This window comes from Thamnophis sirtalis, unplaced genomic scaffold (assembly GCF_051295495.1).
Source record: "Thamnophis sirtalis isolate CommonGarterSnake01/CBP01778 unplaced genomic scaffold, rThaSir2_p1.2 scaffold_18, whole genome shotgun sequence".
Classification (NCBI taxonomy): domain Eukaryota; kingdom Metazoa; phylum Chordata; class Lepidosauria; order Squamata; family Natricidae; genus Thamnophis; species Thamnophis sirtalis.
The window spans coordinates 2,155,119-2,176,754 of record NW_028261398.1 but is presented as its reverse complement, the minus strand read 5'-3'; the positions used below and the strand labels follow the sequence as shown (position 1 = coordinate 2,176,754).

Sequence of the window (21,636 nt, the reverse complement as noted above, 5' to 3'; positions counted from 1 at the left end):
TACTGATTGTCAGTAGGCACCACTTTATAATTAGGATAACCACGCATTCATAACCCAGAGTAACCTAGCCTAAAGGCTGGTCATAAGTCGAGGACTATCTGTACACAGATTCCCCCACTTAATGCCTTTTCTTTTTAATGCTGGTGAAACAATAGTGTAAACTTCAAAGGGCTTCAGAGTGGAATGGATACGGTTCCATTTAGATTTAGATTTAGATTTAGAAGGTTTATTTATATGCCGCCCTTTTCCCTGGGGGGACTCAGGGCGGCTCACAATCCAAAAAGGAAAGGGGGGAAACAGACTTTTTACATATAAGACAATACATAATTAAAACACAACATTCATACCATTCGGGTGGGTTACAATCTTAGCCCCAGGCCTGACGGGATAGCCAGATTCTGAGGGCTGTGCGGAAGGTCTGGAGGGTGGTGAGGGTACGAATCTCCACGGGGAGATCGTTCCATAGGGTTGGAGCTGCCACCGAGAAGGCTTTCCTCCGCGTAGTTGCCAGTCGGCATTGACCAGCAGATGGAACTCAGAGGAGGCCTAATTGATGAGATCTAATAGGTCGTGTGGAGGTAATTGGCAGTAGGCGGTCTCTCAAGTACCCATTTGCGCATCATTTGGAATTATGGAACAAAGAAGAAATAAATTGTTCCTTCGCTCCCCGCTTCCCCTCGAGGGGGTCTAGGACAACTCACCACCACCAAGTCACTGTGGGAAAAGTCAACGCTGTATTAATTGTTTCACTCAGTTACTTTTATTATTGGGGACCAAGAAATTCTTGTCACTCTTGTTTTTCTGGATTGGCTCTTCTTCTTTGTCATTTAATGACCCCCTTTTTCTGGATCGACTATTTCAGGGGTCAGCAAACGTAAACACTTAAAGAGCCACAAAGGTCCTAATCGGAAGCCCCCCATTCAATTCTGGAGCTGACCGGAAGTCTGGTTCTCCCACCATAGATTCCTCTCCTAGAGCGGCGTCCTCTACCTGTCCTAATCGAAAGCCCTATCAGTTGTGGAGCTGACTGGCAAAAGGGAGCCACAGCAGATGGATGAAAGAGCCACATGCAGCTCCAGAGCTACAGATTGCTGACCTTTGCTGTAGAGTCTCCTCCTAGCATGGTGTCCTTATTCCTCTGCTGACTGGAAGTCCACTTCTCTCCCACCATAGATTCTTCTTCTAGCGTGGCGTCCTCTACCTGTCCTAATCGAAAGCCCTATCAGTTGTGGAACTGACCGGCAAAAGGGAGCCACAGCAGATGGATGAAAGAGCCACATGCGGCTCCAGAGCTACAGATTGCTGACCCTTGCTGTAGAGTCTCCTCCTAGCATGGTGTCCTTATTCCTCTGCTGACTGGAAGTCCACTTCTCCCACCATAGATTCTTCTCCTAGTGCGGCGTCCTCTACCTGTCCTATTCGAAAGCCCTATCAGTTGTGGAGCTGACCGGCAGAAGGGAGCCACAGCAGAGGGATGAAAGAACCACATGCGGCTCCAGAGCCACAGATTGCTGATCCCTGAACTATTTTATTATTATTGGCCGTGCTTCAGTCAAAATTAATTTAACTTTGTATTTGTTGAATTGTCCTGCAGCTAGTCGGTCGGGGCGAGTTGTCCCTTCCGACTCCCTAAGTCAGAAGGACGAGCTGCTGGGCCAGTGCAAGTCCAGGAGTGAAAGCCAGCGATGGTCCTGGAATGACCCCTGACGTCTTCTCCGCTTCTGTCTCTCGTGCATGGAGTCCTCTGCAGGCTCTCTTTGGAAGATGGGGCCTAGGCCCTCGACAGCTCTGGGGGAAGGCATCTCTTGCTAGCTTTGCAGAAGGTGTGTGTGTGTTAAACAAAGGCTGACATGCCAGAGTATTTGATGGGCAGGGGTTTTTGCACTGTTTCGTAGATGGTCTTCATCTCTGAGTCTTCACCCTGCCAAGGAGAAGACAAGGAAGTGGTTATTTGGGCGGAAGAGCAGGTAAAGGAAACCATGTTAGCATGGAGTCGGAACTTTGGTTACAGCATAGATTTGGACAATTGGCAAGACTTAAGGGAAAGAAACAGAAAGTTAACTTTAGCCCCCTCGTATAAAGAACAGGATATACAAGATTATACAAGATATTCTATAGGTGGCACATCCCACCCACAAGAGTAGCTAAAAATAACAAAAACTTAACGGCACGATGTTGGAAATGTAATGCTGCACTAGGGACCTTCTACCATATGTGGTGGGAGTGCACGAAAGGGAGGGCTTTTTGGCACCAAATAAGAAAGTATTTGGAAGAGATCCCAAAGACCGATTCGATCGCACAGACTAGGCCTTCTCCGGATTCCATTTGCCAGCCAATGCGGGCTGGCGACCCCCCGGGGGAGAGAGCCTTCTCTGTTGCAGCTCCAGCCCTCTGGAACGACCTCCCCGTTGAGATCCGGACCCTTACTACCCTCCCGGCCTTCCGTAAAACTACTAAGTCCTGGCTGTTCCGGCAGGCCTGGGGCTGTTGAAGTATCCAGCCCCACTTTAATTGCGAATGTTGTTGTATTTTAAATTTTGTATTGTCTTATTTATCCCCCTTCCCTTTTTTATTGTAAGCCACCCGGAGTCCTTCGGGAGTGGGCGGCATACAAAACTAATAAACTAAACTACGAGATGCTAAATCAAAGGATGGAGTTGAGGCCAGAATTAGGGATCGCAAAAGAAAAACATGGCAAAGGTGGACTAGATTTAATGCTGCATATTTTAACCTTGGCAAGATTGCTTTTTGCACAAAAATGGAAAAATAAAGAGACTCCCTTGGAACAAGAAATAATAAATAAGATACCGACGGGCGCAGAAATGGACAGGCTGATTCTAAGAGCTCAGAGATGAGGGTGAGACGGAATATCACGAAATCTGGGACAAATGGTACCGATGGTTAGACACGAGGGGAAAAGGCTGGGACAGAAAAACACGGATAAGTTATGAATTGGAAAATATGGTATTAAGATGGTGTGAGAGGTAGGAATCAGATATGTATTTGCATGGTTAGTAATTATATAAAAGGCCAATGGACAGGTAATCTGACTACACATACCTACGTAATGGATATAAAATGTAATTGTTGTAAGATCTAACCCAGTGTTTCTCAACCTTGGCAACTTGAAGACGTCTGGACTTCAAGTCCCAGAATTCCCCAGCCAGCGAATGCTGGCTGGGGAATTCTGGGAGTTGAAGTCCGGACATCTTCAAGTTGCCAAGGTTGAGAAACACTGAACTAGATTCATTGAGGTGAAATCAGAAGTGGGTTCCTACCAATTTGCCCAAGTAGTAGTAATTCGGTCTGCCACGCCCCTGAACTGGTGGTAATGCTGGCAGCCACCCACCCACCCCCGGGTGAAATGTACACTGGGCTATTGAGATGTCCAAAGCCGGACTAAGAAAGCCACCTGCCTCCTCAGACTTGGTGATCTCGGAATAAATAGTTTTCTCTGCCTGGTTTTGGTGGCTGTGCTGTCCCATCTTCTCATCATCTGTTTGTAAATGATTCTGCAAAAGAGAAGTTGTTAGCCGAATGTTTCTCAACCTCGTCAACTTTAAGGTGTGTGTGGACTTCAACTCCCAGTCAGGCATGCTTGGCTGGCAGGGGAATTGTGGGAGTTGAAGTCCACAGATCTTAAATTTCCGAGGTATGAAAAACAATGTATTAGATGGAGAAACCTTTGCCCTCCCCAAAAACATCTTTAGAATAGGTAGTCCTCAAGTTATGGCCATAATGGAGCTTGCCCATTGCAGTTCTAACTCATGACCGCCCTTCAGGGAGATGTCAGAGATCGGGAAGGAGAGCAGGGTGATTTGTTCCTTAGTTTCTCTATACCCATGATGGCAAACCTATGGCATAGGTGGAACGCAGAGCCATATCTGCCGGCACGCGAGCTGTCAGCTCCAGCGTGAATGCGAGTGCCAACCAACTGGTTTTCAGCTTTCCAGAGACCCGGGGAAGGGCGTTTTCGCTTTCCCCAGGCTTCATGGAAGCCTCCAGAGCCTGGGTAGGGCAAAAACCAGGCACAACGTGTGTGTGTGTGTTTGTGTGTGTGATGCATGCATGGGCAGGTAGGTGGGGGGCGAATTGCATTGTGGGTGTGGGCACACACACACCATTTTGGCACGCGTTTACAAAAAGATTCGCCATCACTGCCCTATAGCAGTGGTTTCCAAACTTGGCAACTTTAAGACTTGTGGACTTCAACTCCCAGAATTCCCCTGCCAGCCAGCATGCCTGACTGGGAGTTGAATTCCACACACACCTTGGTATGGTAAGGTTGAGAGTTGAAGGCTGGGAGTTGAAGTCCACAAGTCTTAAAGTTGCCAAGTTTGGAAACCACTGCCCTATAGCATATGACGGCTATGTGGCGCCATGTTTGGAGGAGTGCCATGTGGCCTCTGTGTAGGAAAGCAGTGTGGCCACTTCCTGAAGGAGATCTATGGAGAAGGTAAGTGGACCGAGTTGTGAGAGGAGGTGGAGAGGAGGGGGGTTTGGGACACAGCAGGGTGGGATGAGGGCTTGATAAGTGAGGTGTCAGCCCTGAAGCTGATCTGGCTGTGGCCATTTTGGGGCTTCAGGGCTGCCACAGCTGGAGCTGTGGCAATGAGAAGGGGGAGTAGAGTTAGCTGGGGTGCCGTAGCCAAAATAAAACACTTTCTCTTGGGAACCAAGGACATTCCCACCAGGTGTCCAGAAGAGGAACTGGACTGCATCCTGATTGGACCATGGGGCTGATTGCTGGGAGAAAGTGAAAGAACTTTTAATTAGATGAAAACTGCGGGAACATTTAGAGTCGGTTTCCCAGGAGATCTGTGCCAATCCAGTAAATCTATTCTTGGATAGAGTTCTCTATCTTGCTATGGGTTTCTTGAATGCTGACACGGGAGGCCACTGTAGTATCCCTGCAGCTGGTTGTAAGGGACTACGTTTTGTTCACGTGCCCCCCCCCCAATGATGCTGCAGCAGTTGTAACTTTTGAGTAAGTATTCCAGACCTTAAGTATTCCACTTTCCCAGAGTGGCTTTGCAGAACGGTTAGTAAATGAAGAAGAAACATTACGGTCCTATTCACGACTTCATCCTTTTTTAAAAATATAAAATTTGCATTCTACATTTTTAGCACACTGGCAGGAAATGGGACTCTTAGAATTTGCATAATCCTTTTCGAAACCAGAAGCAATGAGGCGAAGCCTGAATGGCGAAGCCATGAACACCAAGTCTAAAACTGCCATCTGCCAGAAATGCTGTAGGGCATTGTTGGTGAACCGTTTCCGCGCTCGGAGCGCATGTGTTTGCCGGAAACCAGGGGAGGAGCCAGCCAGTGTTTCCAGCGTGTCCATGTGCACCGGCTGCCTGGGCTTCTGGATTCTGACGCACAGCGTGTGCGAACACCAGCTGTCTGGTGTGCATGGACATGCCAGAAACCGGTGCATGCATTCGCACCAGAAACCAGAAGCCCACGTGGCTGGTGTGCATGCACACGTTGGAAACTGGAAGATCATCTTCCCGGCGCGTGCATCTTCCTGGCACCCCCCGTGCGTAAAGACCAGCTGGCCGTCATGACAGAACCCGGAAGAGCAATGGGCAATGGCTCATGTGCCAAAACAGATCGCTCTGCGTGCCATCTCTGGCATCCGTGCCACAGGTTTGCCATCACGGGTGTAGGGTCTCCTGCTTGGGCAAGGGGGTTGGACTGGATGACCTACAAGGCCCCTTCCAAATCTGTTAATACTGAATGGAGATGGAGCCTTTACGTTGCGATTTCATTGTATGCCTGATGTACCATGACAATACATTAAGATTAAGATTAAGATTAAGATTTAGTTTATTTGTATGCCGCCCTTCTCCGGGAGGGACTCAGGGCGGCGAACAACTCAAAAGGGGAAAAGGGGATACAAGCACAATACACGTAATTAAAATACACAAGAGTCACACAGCCATACCAGTCGAGAGGGGAGGGGAACTCATCAACCCCAGGCCCGCCGGCACAGCCAGGTTTTGACGGCTTTCCGGAATAAAGGCTATCCCACATAGGACTATATTTTGAACGTTGTACGCCCCCCCGAAGTCATCTATGGGTCAATTGGGCAGCCATATAAATTTAATCAATAAATAATCATTAAATATTTCCCACCTGCTTGGCATGCTGCACAGATGTATAAATGGTCTGGGGCAACTCCTGGTTCTGCTTCGCTGGTTTTCTAGCTGGCTGATTTGTCTTTCTCCTGGTTTCCTAAGAGTTTAAAAAGAGAGAGAGAAAGTTAAATATGTATTGACATCTGCCAGGTTTCCAGCCATTCTGAACTGAAAGGGAGTAGATGCTATGGGGAGAGATGGTCCCCTGCTTCTTGGGACTCTGGTTACAGGGTGTGTGTGTGTGTTTGTGTGTGTGTGTTTGTGTGTGTGTGATTCACCCAAGGTAACCTGCATGGACAAGTAAAATGTTTTATTTTAGTATTTTAATTTACTTTTTACTTGAGTCTTTACATTTTTGTTTCTTTGACTTTTCATTCATTTTTTATCTTATCTTACCTTACTTTCACTTTCACTTTTTATATTGCTCTCTATTTTACCTTACTTTCCTTGTAACTTTATTTTACCTTACCTTACTTTACTTAATTTTACTCTCCTTTTTACTAGGACCTTTACTTTACCTCACCTTGATTTTTACTTTTGCTTTCTACTTTTTACTATACTCACCTTACCTCAGTTTCCTTTTTTACTTTACCTTACTTTTATTTTTATTTTCACTTTCACTTCTACTTTTTACTACACTCTTTACCCTACCTTTATTTTTTTTAATTTTCTCCTCTACTTTTTTCTATGCTGCTTACTTTACCTTACTTTACTTTTTATCTTACCATTATTTTTTACTTTCACTTTCACTTTGTATTCTTTACTATGCTCACCTTACCTAAAGTTACTTTTTATTTTACATTAGCTTTGTTTGTTACTTTCATTTTCACTTTGTACTTATTACTCTATTTTTTACTTTATTTTTTACTCAGCTTTACTCTTTGTTCTTTCCTTTATTTTTCAAAGTCACGTAGCCTCTCTAACCCTTTGGGTGGCTACATAGTCAGCTCCACAGTCCTCTTTATGGCAAAGGGCCACCAATGATTTAGGCCAGCATTTCTCAACCTTGGCAACTTGAAGATGTGTGGACTTCCGTGATCCGTCAAAACCGCGGTCCACTAAAGCGCGCCCGATTAAAGCGCGTACCTGACGTCATCAGCAGCGCGACGAAAAAAATTAAAAATAAATTAAAATAAAATAAAAATAAAATTAAAGCAAACCGATTCACATAAAGGTAAGGGTTAGGTTTAGGGTTAGGGTTAGGTTAAGGGTTAGGGTTAGGTTTAGGGTTATGTTAAGCGTTAGGGTTAGGTTTAGGGTTAGGTTAAGGGTTAGCGTTAGATTTAGCGTTAGGTTAAGGGTTAGGTTTAGGGTTAGGTTTAGGGTTAGGTTAAGGGTTAGGTTTAGGGTTAGGTTTAGGGTTAGGTTTAGGGTTAGGTTTGGGGGGGTTAGGGTAAGGTTTTCGCTTTAATTTTAAATTTACCGCTCACAGCGCGATGTTTTCGGCGCGCTGTGATGACGTCACGTACGTGCTTTTGTCGAGCATGCTTTAGTCTACCGCGGTTTTGTGGTGGAACCGTGGACTTCAACTCCCAGAATTCCCCAGCCAGCTTTATTCTGGGAGTTGAAGTCCACACATCTTCCAGTTGCCAAGGTTGAGAAACACCGATTTAGGCAGCCGTAATATATTTCAATGCTGGACCAACAAACAGATTTACTTCACAGTTCATTGACCGTGAGTGTGAAATATTCCTTGCGGAAAATTTAAAATGAAGAAGCCATGCATAATTTTTAGTGAGATTTATTTTCAATTGTATATTTGCTGTGAGAACAAAAGCTGACACATGTTTTCCACTTAAAGAAGCAAAAGTGTCATTTCCTACCAGACCTGAAAGTTACCTGTTATTTCTTTCCTTTTAAGAAAAACCTATCGTAGGATCTGCGTCACAAAACTGAACACGTCTCGAAGAGGAAGTAAAAAGTACAAACTACAGAGCCTCAAAGAACACCCACAGCATCCCAACGCAGAGCAAGTGGGGGCCCGTCACCCAATCTGATTTCCACCCCCTCCCCGCTTTTTTGGCCTTGTGCTCTTTAAGGAGCCTTGTGCAAAATCCTCCTTTGAGAAGGCTTCAAATCAGCAGGAGAAAGAGCAGCCCGTAGCATATAATCCTATTTTGTTCTGTTGAGGAGAGCATTCTTTCTTTCCCACATATGAATATCTTCTGGAAGTGTGGATTTCAATTGCCAGGATCCCACGAACCCGTGATTGAGACCCCTGGGAGTTGGGACCACCTGCCTTAAGGAAGACTCGGTTTTGAAAACCTGATGGCCTTTTCAGATTTCATCCCATAAGGGGTCTTCCTTCCCCTTGTGGAGGAGATGGGATTGAGCTGGTGACATTCAAAAAGACCTTGAGCTGAGTAAATAACTGGAGTCACCTTCAAAGGGGTGGCTTGGACTAGTCCAGGGCTCTCCAAACTGGCCAACTTTAAGACCTGTGGACTTCAACTCCTACAATTCCTCAGCCGGAATGCTGGGAGGTGAAGCCCACAAGTCTTAAATTTGCCAAGTTTGGAGAAGCCTGGATTATAGATCACCTTGGTCCATTCAAGGAGCTTTGGGAGACCTTTGTGAGGGAGCGGGTTGGGCTAGAAGACCTCCAAGGTCTCTTCCAGCCCCATGATTCTATGTTCTTATGAACTTACCTTGGGCTGGCCTCCTATTAAGGCAGAACCACTCCTAGATGAGCTTTCAGTGTCTGCAAAGAAAAATTGTGACCGTTATCCAGATGATGGAACCGTGACTGTTTGGGCTGAGAACTGCCAATCCTTTTCAGGGCAAGATAAAGAAATAAAATTAAGCAGTCAAAGTAGAATTTCCTTTCCTTTCCTCTGGCCTGGCCTTTTATTTCTCTGTTGCTAAAGAGCCTCTTCCCCTCCCAAACAATGCTGAACAGAGCCGACGTTAATTATTGTGTTGATATTCACTGAAGCAGGCAATTAATTTAATTAAAGGGCTCGGTTGAAACACAGGCGCCACTGAGCATGAGAATCAGAAGCGGAGGAAAGTGCATTTAATAAGCATTTAATGATTGTGTGCAAACTTCATTAAGTGGGCCACAAGTCAGTCAGTTAGTCATGCAAGTTTAATCAAGTAGATGTTTTTATTTCATGTTAGCACAAAGAAAACATGCCTCCCCCCCCCCCGATTTATAACAAAAGTAAAAAACCCAGTTTGTACAAAACAACACAGCCAAACAAAACAACCCACACAGTTACAAATCCTGCCTGATCCTTTGGATCCAACATAAAATGAAACATTTTCCTGAGACCCGTTCCAGAGCATGAAACACTCAGCAAAAAAACAAGAGATCTGAGCATTATTTAAAAATCGATTGGTGTTTCTTATTCGGGAACAAGAAGAATGACATTTGCAAATGTAAACAAGTTCCAACTATAAACGCAGCTTTCTGCTCAAGCAGAAATGCTTTACAACACCCCCCAAAAATTCAATTTATTTCTCCTGTCTTTTTGACAATAAATGTATTTTCTTAGGAGATCATTTTCTCCTCTGTTCTGCCATGCCTCTCTCTGCTCCAAGTTCCATGTCTTTTCTGAAGACAGGACGTTCTCCTTCATCTGCCAGGTTGTGCTTGTGGGTTGGGCTTCTGGAGAGGATGTTGGGTGTGCCTATCTGCCCTCTGAATTCCTGTTTTCCAAAGCACAACTCGCAAAAGCAAAATACGTAGAAACTTTCTAGAAAAGCATCCAAGGACTGTGTGAGTTTTCATCAGAAGAGAATGGTCAGAACCAGAATAGAGCTGGAAGGGACCTTGGAGGCCTTCGAGTCCAACCCCTTGCTCAAGCAGGAGATCCTATATACCATTTTCAGACAAGCGACTGTCCAGTCTCTTCTTAAAAACCTCCAGTGATGGAGAGCCCACATTAACCCACAAAACGAAGTCACAACAAGCCAGATTTGGAACATTTGTCGTGGCTGTTGCATCAAACAAGATGGCATTAGATTGTGTGGCATGCAGTGTCATTAGGCAATCAAACAGCGCACTAAGACACACACACAGGCATAAACCCATATCAGCATTTTGACTCCCCTCTCCCATTTCACATGCCTTTGTTTTGTCAGTTTTTTATTTTGCTATAATACATCAGGGGTGTCAAACTCAAGTGCTTACAGGGGAGCCACCCTGGAAACAGCGAAACAACTGTCCTGCAGTGTTTCTGCCAGCAAAAACCGAGTTGTCACAGTCAGAAATAGAGTTCGCAAGGGCATTCCCAAGTTCCGTTTTGGCTGGCACAGGATTGCGGGTGGCCATCGCGGGCGAAAACGGAGCTCTGGAGCCACACGAGTGGCATCACGCCCACCCTGGCCACACCCCCAGGGTGGGTCTCAGTCCTCAGTGAAATCGAGTTTGACACCCCTGCCTTACATAGTAAGTAGTTCATCTACTCTCCCTTTTGTTCAGAAAAAGAGAGGGAAAGAGGAAGAAGGAAAGCAAAAGAGGAAAGGAAGGAAGGAAGGAAAAAAGAGAAAAGAAGGAAGGACTTTGTGTTTAGGTAGTTTTATTTATATGCCGTGTTTAGTGCAGGGGGTCTCAAACTTGCAACCTGCAAGCTGGATGTGTCACGCACTGGCCATGCCCCACCCTGGTTTAGCAAAGGGGAAAATAGTCACGATACGTCATGTGATGACAATGTGACGTCACAGGTTTGACACTCCTGGTTTAGTGGGAATAAGCTTCTACTGAATGGTCCAAGCGCTGCTTGAAAGCAGGAGAAGCACTTATGAGTTTGGCTAGTAGTTGTTGTTGTTATTTATCTGGGCCAACCCAACACTTGTCCCCTGTTCCCAGTCCTGGGGAAAGCAGGGATGGAGGAAGAAGGAGGGGGGGTGCAGAGAAAGTCCCTCTTGTCCCGTTCAGGAACTTGTAGCATCACCTGTCAAACAATTGAGAGAGAAACACACACACCCCAATAGCCTGTGATTAAAACTTCATCATTAGTGACAATTATCGATGTCAGCCTCTGCTTCGCTGCTGCTTCGGCTGCCATTGAAACGGGGAGGGGGGGCATGGTATTTGGGAGGGGAATACTAATTGTGCTGACGGAAGATTCTGGAGTTTCTGCTGCCTGTCTTACTGCGCATGCAGAGGAGGGTTCCCGCCAAGGCCAACTGCACCGACATTCCATCTTGGTGATGCCTTTCGAAGTTATCTCGCACCTGACACTTGGGAGAATTATGATTGGACTGTAACTGGGATGCCAGGGGGAGGGGAATGGGCTATTCTATATATCATTTGCTTTCGCGCCTAAATAATCAGACTTCGCTTTGCTACGCTTCTAATCATTCATAATTAGTAAAAGTACACTTGATTTCTATCAATGGAGTCTCGTGGTTTTCTTTCCTAATTATTCAATGGAGGAGTGCTGACAATCTTGGTTCAACAGTGAAAGGCTCTGCATATTTGCATGGGACTCATTCACCAGAAGGAAGAATGGTTTAAAAGACCCAAACATCATGCCTGAACAATGAGACCCACCTGTGCTGAGAGGGGCAAGCTAACTACTTCATTATGTTCTGCCTATAATACAGGAATCTCCCCAGTGTGGCAGCTTTCCCCCAGAATCCATTAGCCAAGGCTCCAAGGCAGTGTTTCTCAACCTTGGCAACTTGAAGATGTCCGGACTTTAACTCCTAGAATTCCCCAGCCAGCATTCGCTGGCTGGGGAATTCTAGGAGTTGAAGTCCGGACATCTTCAAGTTGCCAAGGTTGAGAAACACTGCTCCAAGGGATTCAGGCAAGGCCCTTTCATGGTTGCACCATGAGTCTAGACTAGCTCCGGGCTGGTCCCTTCCTCCCTTCCCAATACCACCCCAACAATTTTCAGGAGCTGAGCTGCGGGGGGGGGGGAGGGGCTGCTGCCTTGACCGCTTCTCCTGCCGCGGGAAGAAAATTGTAGCCCATTGAACTTCCCTCCTCACTTGTTAAAATGAATATTGGGATTTATTTTCATGATGGTTAACTAGCCGCCCCTCGCTCCCCTCTGCGCTTCCTTCTCCCCCTCCGCCCGTCCCTTAATTCATCTTGCTGCGCTTCCATCGTTTATTTTAATTGCTTCATTGGTTTACTGGTATTACATTCACAATTTGTATTGAGTTTTTCCCCCCTGCGTTACTGTTGTGAGCTGCCCTGAGCAGCCCCCATGGTGAGATGGGCAGCAAGTTAATTTAAGAAAGAAAGAATAAATAAGTCATATCAGAAGATCCGTGACCCGTCAAAACCGCGGTCCACTAAAGCGCGCCCGATCAAAGCGCGTACGCGACGTCATCAGCAGCGCGACAAATAAAATTAAAAATAAATTAAATTAAAATAAAATTAAAGCAAGCCGATTCACATAAAGGTAAGGGTTAGGTTTAGGTTTAGGGTTAGGGTTAGGTTAAGGGTTAGGTTTAGGGTTACGTTAAGCGTTAGGGTTAGGGTTAGGGTTAGGTTAAGGGTTAGGGTTAGGGTTAGGGTTAGGGTTACGTTAAGCGTTAGGGTTAGGTTTAGGGTTAGGTTAAGGGTTAGCGTTAGGTTTAGCGTTAGGTTTAGGGTTAGGTTTAGGGTTAGGTTAAGGGTTAGGCTTAGGATTAAGTTTAGGGTTAGGTTTGGGGGGGTTAGGGTAAGGTTTTTGCTTTAATTTTAAATTTACCGCTCACAGCGTGCCATTTTCGTCGCGCTGTGATGACGTCACGTACGCGCTTTCGTCGAGCGCGCTTTAGTCTACCGCAGATTTGTGGTGGAACCCAGAAGATCACAGGCCACACCTTTGCCCCCTTCCCACCGTCCTTCTAAATTTTGTAATTGCTCCATTTTTTTAAATGTGAGGGCCTCTTGACACATTTCTTCTAACAACTGTTCTGGTTTTGCATCCTTCTCAAAGGAGAATGGATGGGCTGTTCTCTCCTCTTGTGATCTGGTGGTTTGTTGGAAGAGTATTTATAGGATAACTGAGCTGGAGGAGACCTTGGAGGCCTTCTAGTCCAACCTCCTGTTCAGCAGGAAACTCTCTATCATTCCAGACAAGTAACCTTCCAATCTCTTTTTAAAAGCCTCCTGTGAAGGAGCAGCCACAAGTTCTGGAGACAAGCCATTCTACGGGTTAATCGTCCTCACTGTAAGGATATTTCTCCTTTGTTCTAGGTTGCTTCTCTCCTTGATTAGTTTCCATCTATTGCTTCTGGTCCTGCCTTCAGGGGCTTTGGAGAATAGGTTGAGCCTTTCTTTCTGTGAGAACTCCTCAAGTACCCGAAGATAGCTGTTGTGTCATCCCTAGTCCTTCTCCTCGCTAGACTAGCCAGGCCCAGTTCCTGTAACCCTTCTTCTTATATTTTAGCCTCCAGTCCCCTCATCATCCTGGTTGCTCTTCTCTGCACTCTCTAAGAGCCGAGGTGGCGCAGTGGTTAAAAGCAGCACTGCAGGCTACTTCAGCTGACTGCAGTTCTGCAGTTCGGCTGTTCTAATCTCACTGGCTCAGGGTTGACTCAGCCTTCCATCCTTCCGAGGTGGGTGAAATGAGGACCCGGATTGTGGGGCCCGATATGCTGACTCTGTAAACCGCTTAGAGAGGGCTGAAAGCCCTATGAAGCGGTATATAAGTCTAACTGCTATTGCTATTGCTATCAGCCCTCACATGGTCAATGCTGCCAGGACGCTCTTACCGTCCCGAATGTGTACCAGATCCCCAAACCTGGGAGCCCCATAAAATTAGCAATATGTGTATCACACTTGCAATTGACCTCCTGAACATCTCCTTGGAGGGGTTGGACTCAATTCTCTTGCCCTTTGCTATGCTGGTTCCATTTTCTTTGTGCTTTTTGGGGTCTTTCTGTGTTTGTGTGTGCAGCACACCTTCTCATGTGGCAGGCGTTTCTTGGGAGGAAGGGGACTTGTTACCTGTGTTAGTTGTAAAACGCCCACTTCCCTTGGCAGCTGTGAAAAGAAAAAAAAAACCAAGTGAAACACAGGAAGGCGGTGAGTTGTGAACCACAACTGCTATCTTGCTGCAAATAAGTTACGGCTAATCTTGGCGACGCCTACGGAAGGTGTTGGTGAGCGGGGAAGGGGGTGTTCTGACTTAGGCCCCCCCAAGATCATGAAGCAGACTCCTCGTCCTGATAAAATCTCTTTTATTTAGGTCAGTGTTTCTCAACCTTGGCAACTTGAAGATGTCTGGACTTCAACTCCCAGAATTCCCCAGCCAGCATTTGCTGGCTGGGGAATTCTGGGACTTGAAGTCCAGACATCTTCAAGTTGCCAAGGTTGAGAAACACTGGTCTAGAACAATCACTTGTCTAAAGAGGGCTGGACTAGAAGACCTCCAAGACCCCTTCCAGCTTATTCTATTCTACCCAGAAGGGGGTCACCCAGAAGAGTTGGAAGGGACCTTAGAGAACTTCTAGTCCAACCCCCTGCTCAAGCAAGAGGTCCTATATCTCAACCTTGGCAACTTGAAGATGTCCAGACTTCAACTCCCAGAATTCCCCAGCCAGCGAATGCTGGCTGGGGAATTCTGGGAGTTGAAGTCTGGACATCTTCAAGTTGCCAAGGTTGAGAAACACTGATTTAGGTTAAGGAGAATTCCTCTCCAGCAAAGTCCCGGCCAACAGTCTTTCAAGAGATTTCACAACTACAGACCTTTATCAGGCTTGGAGAGCTGCCAGGCCGATATCTTCCAAACTTCACGCTGTAGCAGCAATTACTTGGCAAGAAGTCAGGAAGAGATCTTCACCCTAATGAATTAAACTAATGGTCTCCTGCCAACTCCACTCCTCTTTTATTTCCTATAGGAGGGGCCATTCACTGTCCACCTGTGGCTTTACTCCCAAGTTGACCCCCTGTCCTTTCTACTGTTCCCTTCTACTGGCAGCTCTGCCCGTGCACACATCAGGAACAGGCTCCAGTTGTTCTTCTGCTGATATCCCACTCTGAAGTCAGCTGATAACTGTCAGACAGCCCTGGCCCCATCTCTGCCTCCGACGGAGAGCCCTCATCAGAGCCTTCCCCAGACTCCAGGACTGGCCCAGGTTAGTGGGAATGGCTTGGTGGGCGTAGCAGGGGAAGGTTACTGCAAAATCCCCATTTCCACCCCACTCCAGGGGAAGGATACTGTAAAATCCCCATTTCCACCCCACTCCAGGGGAAGGATACTGCAAAATCCCCATTCTCTCCCCACTCCTCAGGGAAGGATACTGCAAAATCCCCATTCTCTCCCCACTCCAGGGGAAGGATACTGCAAAATCCCCATTCTCTCCCCACTCCAGGGGAAGGATACTGCAAAATCCCCATTCTCTCCCCACTCCAGGGGAAGGATACTGCAAAATCCCCATTCTCTCCCCACTCCTCGGGGAAGGATATGCAAAATCCCCATTCCCTCCCCACTCCAGGGGAAGGATACTGCAAAATCCCCATTCTCTTCCCACTCCAGGGGAAGGATACTGCAAAATCCCCATTCTCTCCCCAGTCCAGGGGAAGGATACTGCAAAATCCCCATTCTCTCCCCACTCCTCGGGGAAGGATACTGCAAAATCCCCATTCTCTCCCCACTCCTCGGGGAAGGATATGCAAAATCCCCATTCTCTCCCCACTCCTGGGGGAAGGATGCTACAATATCTCCATTCCTTCCCTACTCCTGGGGGAAGGATCCTGCAAAATCTCCATCCTACCCCACCCTGGGGCTAGCCAGAGGTGGCATTTGCCAGTTCTTTGAACTACTCAACATTTCCGCTACTGGTTCTCCAGAACTGTCAGAACCTGCTGGATTTCACCCCTGGCTTGGAGGCCAGAAGGGTGCAAGGAAGAGCCCAGATTAAAATTGTTGGGCCCTCCTACCCCTGGAACAGTCATGGAGAAGTAGACGGTGTCCTGGGATGGGGATGAAGGCCTTCCCACCTGGTGGTCCATAGATGACTTTCTGGTTCAGCTTCTTTCTCTTTTGGGATAGAGGCAGAAGGCTCTCCAACATCTTCTGAAAGACTTCCAGTGTTGGGGCATTCTGGAGGCAACTTCTGTTCCACTGATTAATTGTTCTCAGTATCAGGAAATTCCTCCTCAGTTCTAGGTTGCTTCTCTCCTTGATTAGTTTCCACCCATTGCTTCTTGTTCTACCCTCAGGTGCCTTGGAGAATAGCTTGACTCCCTCTTCTTTGGGGCAACCCCTGAGATATTGGAAGGCTGCTATCATGTCCCCTCTAGTCCTTCTTTTCATTAAACAAGACATACCCAGTTCCTGCAACTGTTCTTCATATGTTTTAGTCTCCACTCCCCTAATCCTCTTTGTTGCTCTTCTCTGCACTCTTTCTAGAGTCTCCACATCTTTTCTACATCGTGGCGACCAAAACTGAATGCAAATATTCCAAGTGTGGCCTTCCCAAGGCCTTATAAAGTGGTATTAACCCTTCACAAGATCTTGATTCTATCCCTCTGTTGATGCAGCCTAGAACTGTGTTGGCTTTTTTGGCAGCTGCTGCACACGGCTGGCTCCTATTTAAGCGATTGTCCGCTAGGATTCCAAGATCCCTCTCCCAGTTACTGCTATTGAGGAAGGTACCACCTATACTGTACCTGTGCATTTCGTTTTTCTTGCCTAAATGTAGAACCTGACTCTTTTCACAGGAAAGAGAACAGGAGCGGGGAACCTGGTCAGTGGGGGGGGGGGGGGGGCTTTGCAAGGGGGTGTTCAGCAGAGATCCATCTTGTACCTTTCCTCCTCCGCACATAAAGGACACCGACAATGACAAGCAGAATGATGATAACAAGTACAATCACGCCCGCGATCCATGCTCTGCTCTTAGGCTCATCATCTGCAAGAGAGAGAGAGAGAGAGCAGAGGTTGTGTCAACCCTGGTCAAACCTCAGGAACCCTGCAGAGATCTGCTCCCTATACAGGAAGTCCTCGATTAGTGACCGTTTGCAGTTCTGACAGTGGTGAAAAAATAACCAGGCCTCTCATGGATGACTTTCGCAGGCTTGTAAAGTGAAGAAAAACTGAAGTCAGACCATCAGCACAGTTATGGGGTTTCATTTAACAACTGCTTCGTTTAGCCACCAAGTTGCCAGTTCCAATTGTGGTTGCTAAACGAGGACTCCCTGCATGGGGTAACTTTCCTCTACCCACAATTCCCTGCAACTGACAGAGCTGAGCTGGCAACAGCAGCAAGATGTCATCCAGAAAATTTGCCAGAACAAAGCAGCCTTAACTCTCCCTTCCTTCCCTGTCGGGATTATGCTGTCCTCTCAGAGAACATAAAAAAGTAGGCTTGGAAGGGACCCTGGAGGTCTTCTAGTCCACCCCCCTGCCCATGTAAGGAGATCCTATGCCTCCACGTGAGCTGAAGAAACGTAACTACGAAACTTTTACTAAATCTGCAATGCAGGAATATGGTCCCAATGGCTGAAAATCCCCTTTGAAGCATTTTTTCCAGTTACAAGTATTCTTGTCCAGAAAATCTACTGCTCTGTTAAAATATTGATGGCTGGCAGAGACATGGGATCAAGGTCAGCCAATGAATAGGCATAGCAACTAGGTCAGCCAATGAGAGCTTAAAGAAGATCTGAGCCTGTGCAAAGAATTGAAACAGAAACTTAAGAAGAAAGCAGCCTGCTGCTCTGAGAAGTAAACTAGCCGTCTGTCTGGGCTTGTCTGCTGAAATGAAGCCAATTGCTTGTGTTTGCCTGTAACTCTCCTGCCGTGTGTTTACTTGGAAGAACCACCTGTTGGTGTTGTACATTTATTCATCTATTCTTATGTACCGTATTTTCGGAGTATAAGACACACCTTTTTCCTTCAAAAAAGAGGGTGAAAATCTGGGTGCATCTTATACACTGAATACAGCATTTTTGGCCTCCTGAAATCCTGCCCCCTTTGTAAAAATGGCCATGTATAGCCTTTAGGAGGCTTCCAGAGTGCTCCTGGGGGCTGGGAAGGGCAAAAATGAGCAAAAGACGGGCTGTTTTTTGTTTGTTTTCAACCCCCCAGCCCCCAGGAGCACGCTGGAAGCCTCCTAAAGGCTATGCATGACCCTTTTTTTGGAGAAAAAACGGCCCCATTTTTGCGAAAAACGGGCCGTTTTGGGGAGATCTGCAGAGTGCAAAAACCTTTTTTTTTTAAATTGTCTCTTCAAAATCTTGGTGCGTCTTATACTCTGAAAAGTATGGTATATAAAGAAGTTAATGAATCCAGCTGAATCAGTTATCTGTGTTTGTGCTTCTGGTTTTGAATTTATGCAACAAACTCTTCCTATTGGATAGATGTTGAGAAAACCCTGAGCCATTGAGAGTTGAATATCTTTCAGCTTTTTATTTATAGCTTCAAGATAATATAATTTCCCTGCTCCTGCACAAGAGCTCGGCACAGATTGCTGTTATTGATTGGTTTATTTCAGATTTTCTTAATCTGCCTTCATTATTCTTATAAATAACTTAAGGTGGTGAATGTATCTAACCCTCTCTACTTCTCCTCTGACTGTCTCCTGGTGATTGGGACAAAGCCACACTTCTAGCTTTCGTGCCAAGTTGAGACTCAAACTCACCATCTTTTGGTGATTGGCCCGCTTAGCCAGCAGTCATGCCTAAGGCGGGACTAGAACTCTCTGTCTTCTAGTGATTGGCCCAAAGTCACCTGGCTGTGTTTAATGCTAGGGTGGAATTAGAACTCGGGATCTCATAGTTCCTAGCCTGGTGCCTCTAGAGCAGACTGGCTAAATGGAAGTAAATGGAAGACATGAATTGCAAGAGAGGGATGTGTAACTTGCACAAAAGAAGATTTGGGAGCTGAATTCTAAGCCAAGGACTAGATTTCATGACGTAACTCACTAATAGTTTCATATGATTTTAACCATTCACTTGGTTGCCTTGGTAAGATGGGCAGCATATGCATTTAATAAATAATGCCTAAATATAATTTACAAAGCTTGTCACTAGATAGATCGCATGGATATCATATCTCATCAGGAAGTCAAAATAAAAAATGAAATTATTTCTCAACGTAACGTGTCTCAACACAATCATTTCTCAACATCGCAACGAACCTCATCCTGTAAAAACCGCCAAATCATCTCTCTGTACCCATATACAGGAATACATTTGTATAGAGAAACCCCAGCAACCATTAAAATTCACGTTGTGAAATTCATTTCAAGATTTTTTTCAGCCTCCTCAAAATAACACGTAATTAAGAGCCCTGTTGGATCAGATCAAAGCAGCATCAGGCCTGCAGTTTTAACCCCTTTCTTTACATTTGTTAATTGGCCCTATGAAAACAGTAATTGGGTTTGGCGATTGTAGGCTTTGGCTGGGGGATTCTGGGAGTTGAAGTTCACAGATCTTAAAGTTTCCAAAGTTGAGAAACCTTGTTTTAGGCCAGTGTTTCTCAACCTTGGTGACTTTAAGTCCTGTGGACTTCAACTCCCAGAATCCCCCAGCCAGCTATGCTGGCTGGGGGATTCTGGGAGTTGAAGTCCACAGGACTTAAAGTCACCAAGGTTGAGAAACACTGTTTTAGACAATTATCTCAGTACCTTGGACAGGGACTTATGGAAGTGCCAGAATTCTTCTGATGAAGCCCATATTTATGGCTGTTTGGAGTGATTTACACAATTTACAACATTTTTGCTGAAAATTACTCTTTACTTCTGGTTTTCAGCAAAAATGCCTGCAATGAACAATGGGTCTGCTTAATAACCCTGGCATTCATTATTGGCGGCTGCAGAAAAAGGTTATAAAATTGGGTCTCCTCTTGGGATGATCTGCTTTGTGACCCACAACCATAATGGGCAGTCTGCATTACGGTGTAAATTGAGGACTAGCAGTATAATTTCCCAGTCTTGATAGAAATGGTTAAGGCTGCTTTTGAATACAGCTTAATAAACAATACTGTCAATACCCTGAAAGATTTAACATACATTTTCAAAGGGAGCTGCCTGATCAGTGATAGAATAGAATAGAATAGGATAGGATAGGAATAGAATGCAGAATAGAATGTAGAATAGAATAGAATAGAATAGAATAAAAATAGGATTAGGAATAGAATGCATTATAGAATAGAATAGAACAGGAATAGGAATAAGAATAGGAATAGATTGCAGAATAGAATAGAATAGAGTAGAGTAGAATAGGAATAGAAGTAGGAATGCAGAATATAATAGAATAGGAATAGGAATAGGAATAGGAATAGGAATAGAATGCAGAATAGAATAAAATAGGAATAGGAATAGGAATAGGAATAGGAATAGAAGAGGTACTGGAATAGGAATAGGAATAGGAATAAGAATAGGAATAAAATAGGAATAGAATGCAGAATAAAATTAAATAGAACAGAATTGAATTGAATAGCAAATGAATAGGAATAGAATAGGGAATGGAATGGAATAGAATAGAATTCTTTATTTATCAAGTGTGATTGGACACACAATATAATCAATATAATATAATCTTATAATTTTAAATTCTGTGTTGCGCAATTTTAAATGGGTATGTTGAGTGCGTGAGACTGAATGAGTTAGTATGAAAGACCCACTTTTTAGTACTATTATTGCTGTATTCTTTTTGTGTTTTAATTATATTGTGGGGACTGCCTGTGTGAGTGTCTGAGTATGCCTGATTCGGAGGACCTGGCGGGGCATGCGGGGGCCATTGGGGTGGTTGGGGGAATTATGCCCACGGGAGAGAGTCGGAGCATTGCGGTCATAACAGGGAGAGGCAGATATGGCGGGGACTTTAGGGCTGGCCATTACAGGGGAAGGAGGGTTCGCTATATTGCAGAGATCCCTCCTTCCGGCCCTATGAGTCCCACTCCAAGGTCAGATGGCGTGAGCGATCAGGACCCTGGTCTCAGGCTGCTGTCGCTAAATGCCAGGTCTGTTATCCATAAGGCTCCCCTCGTCCGGGACTTGATTGTAGACGAGGGGGCAGACCTGGCATGTATTACTGAAACATGGCTGGGCACGGAGGGAGGAGTCCCCCTCGTAGAGCTGTGCCCAGACGGGTTTCAGGTGCTTCATCAGCCGAGAGCCCAGGGAAGGGGTGGCGGTGTGGCTATTGTAGTCCGGGAGTCTTTAGCTCCTCGTAGGATCCCTGCTCCGGAGCTTGTCGGGTGTGAGTCCCTGCTAGTGAAGTTGGACCTCAAGGGTCAAGCGGGTTTGCTGCTAACGTACCTGCCTCCCAACTGCGTTGCAGCGGCCCTCCCTGCGCTCCTCGAGTCAATAGCCGAGCTAGCAATTGAGTTCCCTAGACTAATGGTTCTGGGGGACTTCAATTTGCCTTCGCTCGGCGAACACTCTGATGGAGCGCAGGAGTTCATGGCCTCCATGACAGCCATGGGCCTGACCCAGGTAATTCGAGGCCCTACCCACTTGGCGGGACATACACTCGACCTCGTATTCCTCTCGGAGCAGTGGAATTATGATCTTGGTCTGAGGGGAAATGAGACCATTCCCCTGTCGTGGTCAGACCACTACCTACTGAGGCTAGACTTCCGGAGGCCAAACCCCCACT

At 45.9% G+C, this 21,636-nt stretch overlaps 1 protein-coding gene across 1 annotated transcript; it reads right to left on the bottom strand.

The window, feature by feature from the left end:
- Nucleotides 1–737: 737 nt before the first annotated feature.
- Nucleotides 738–19,213, bottom strand: LOC148042339 (uncharacterized). The gene is made up of 7 exons (XM_087703033.1): nucleotides 19,210–19,213; nucleotides 16,845–16,946; nucleotides 14,041–14,076; nucleotides 8,792–8,844; nucleotides 6,142–6,240; nucleotides 3,417–3,512; nucleotides 738–1,921 (listed from the first exon to the last, which is right to left on the bottom strand). Exons 1-7 carry the CDS (start codon nucleotides 19,211–19,213, stop codon nucleotides 1,835–1,837), a joined length of 477 nt encoding a protein of 158 aa, XP_087559159.1. The 3' UTR covers nucleotides 738–1,834.
- Between the last annotated feature and the right edge of the window lie 2,423 nt (nucleotides 19,214–21,636).

What these genes read in the sequence shown, in the direction of transcription:
- LOC148042339 (XM_087703033.1), bottom strand. An exon ending in GCGTTTTACAACTAACACAG is followed by an intron (nt 8,845 to 14,040) that starts GTAACAAGTCCC and finishes TTTTCTTTGCAG; the next exon opens with ACACTGAAAGCTCATCTAGG. An exon ending in CTGTGCAGCATGCCAAGCAG is followed by an intron (nt 3,513 to 6,141) that starts GTGGGAAATATT and finishes TCTCTTTTGCAG; the next exon opens with AATCATTTACAAACAGATGA.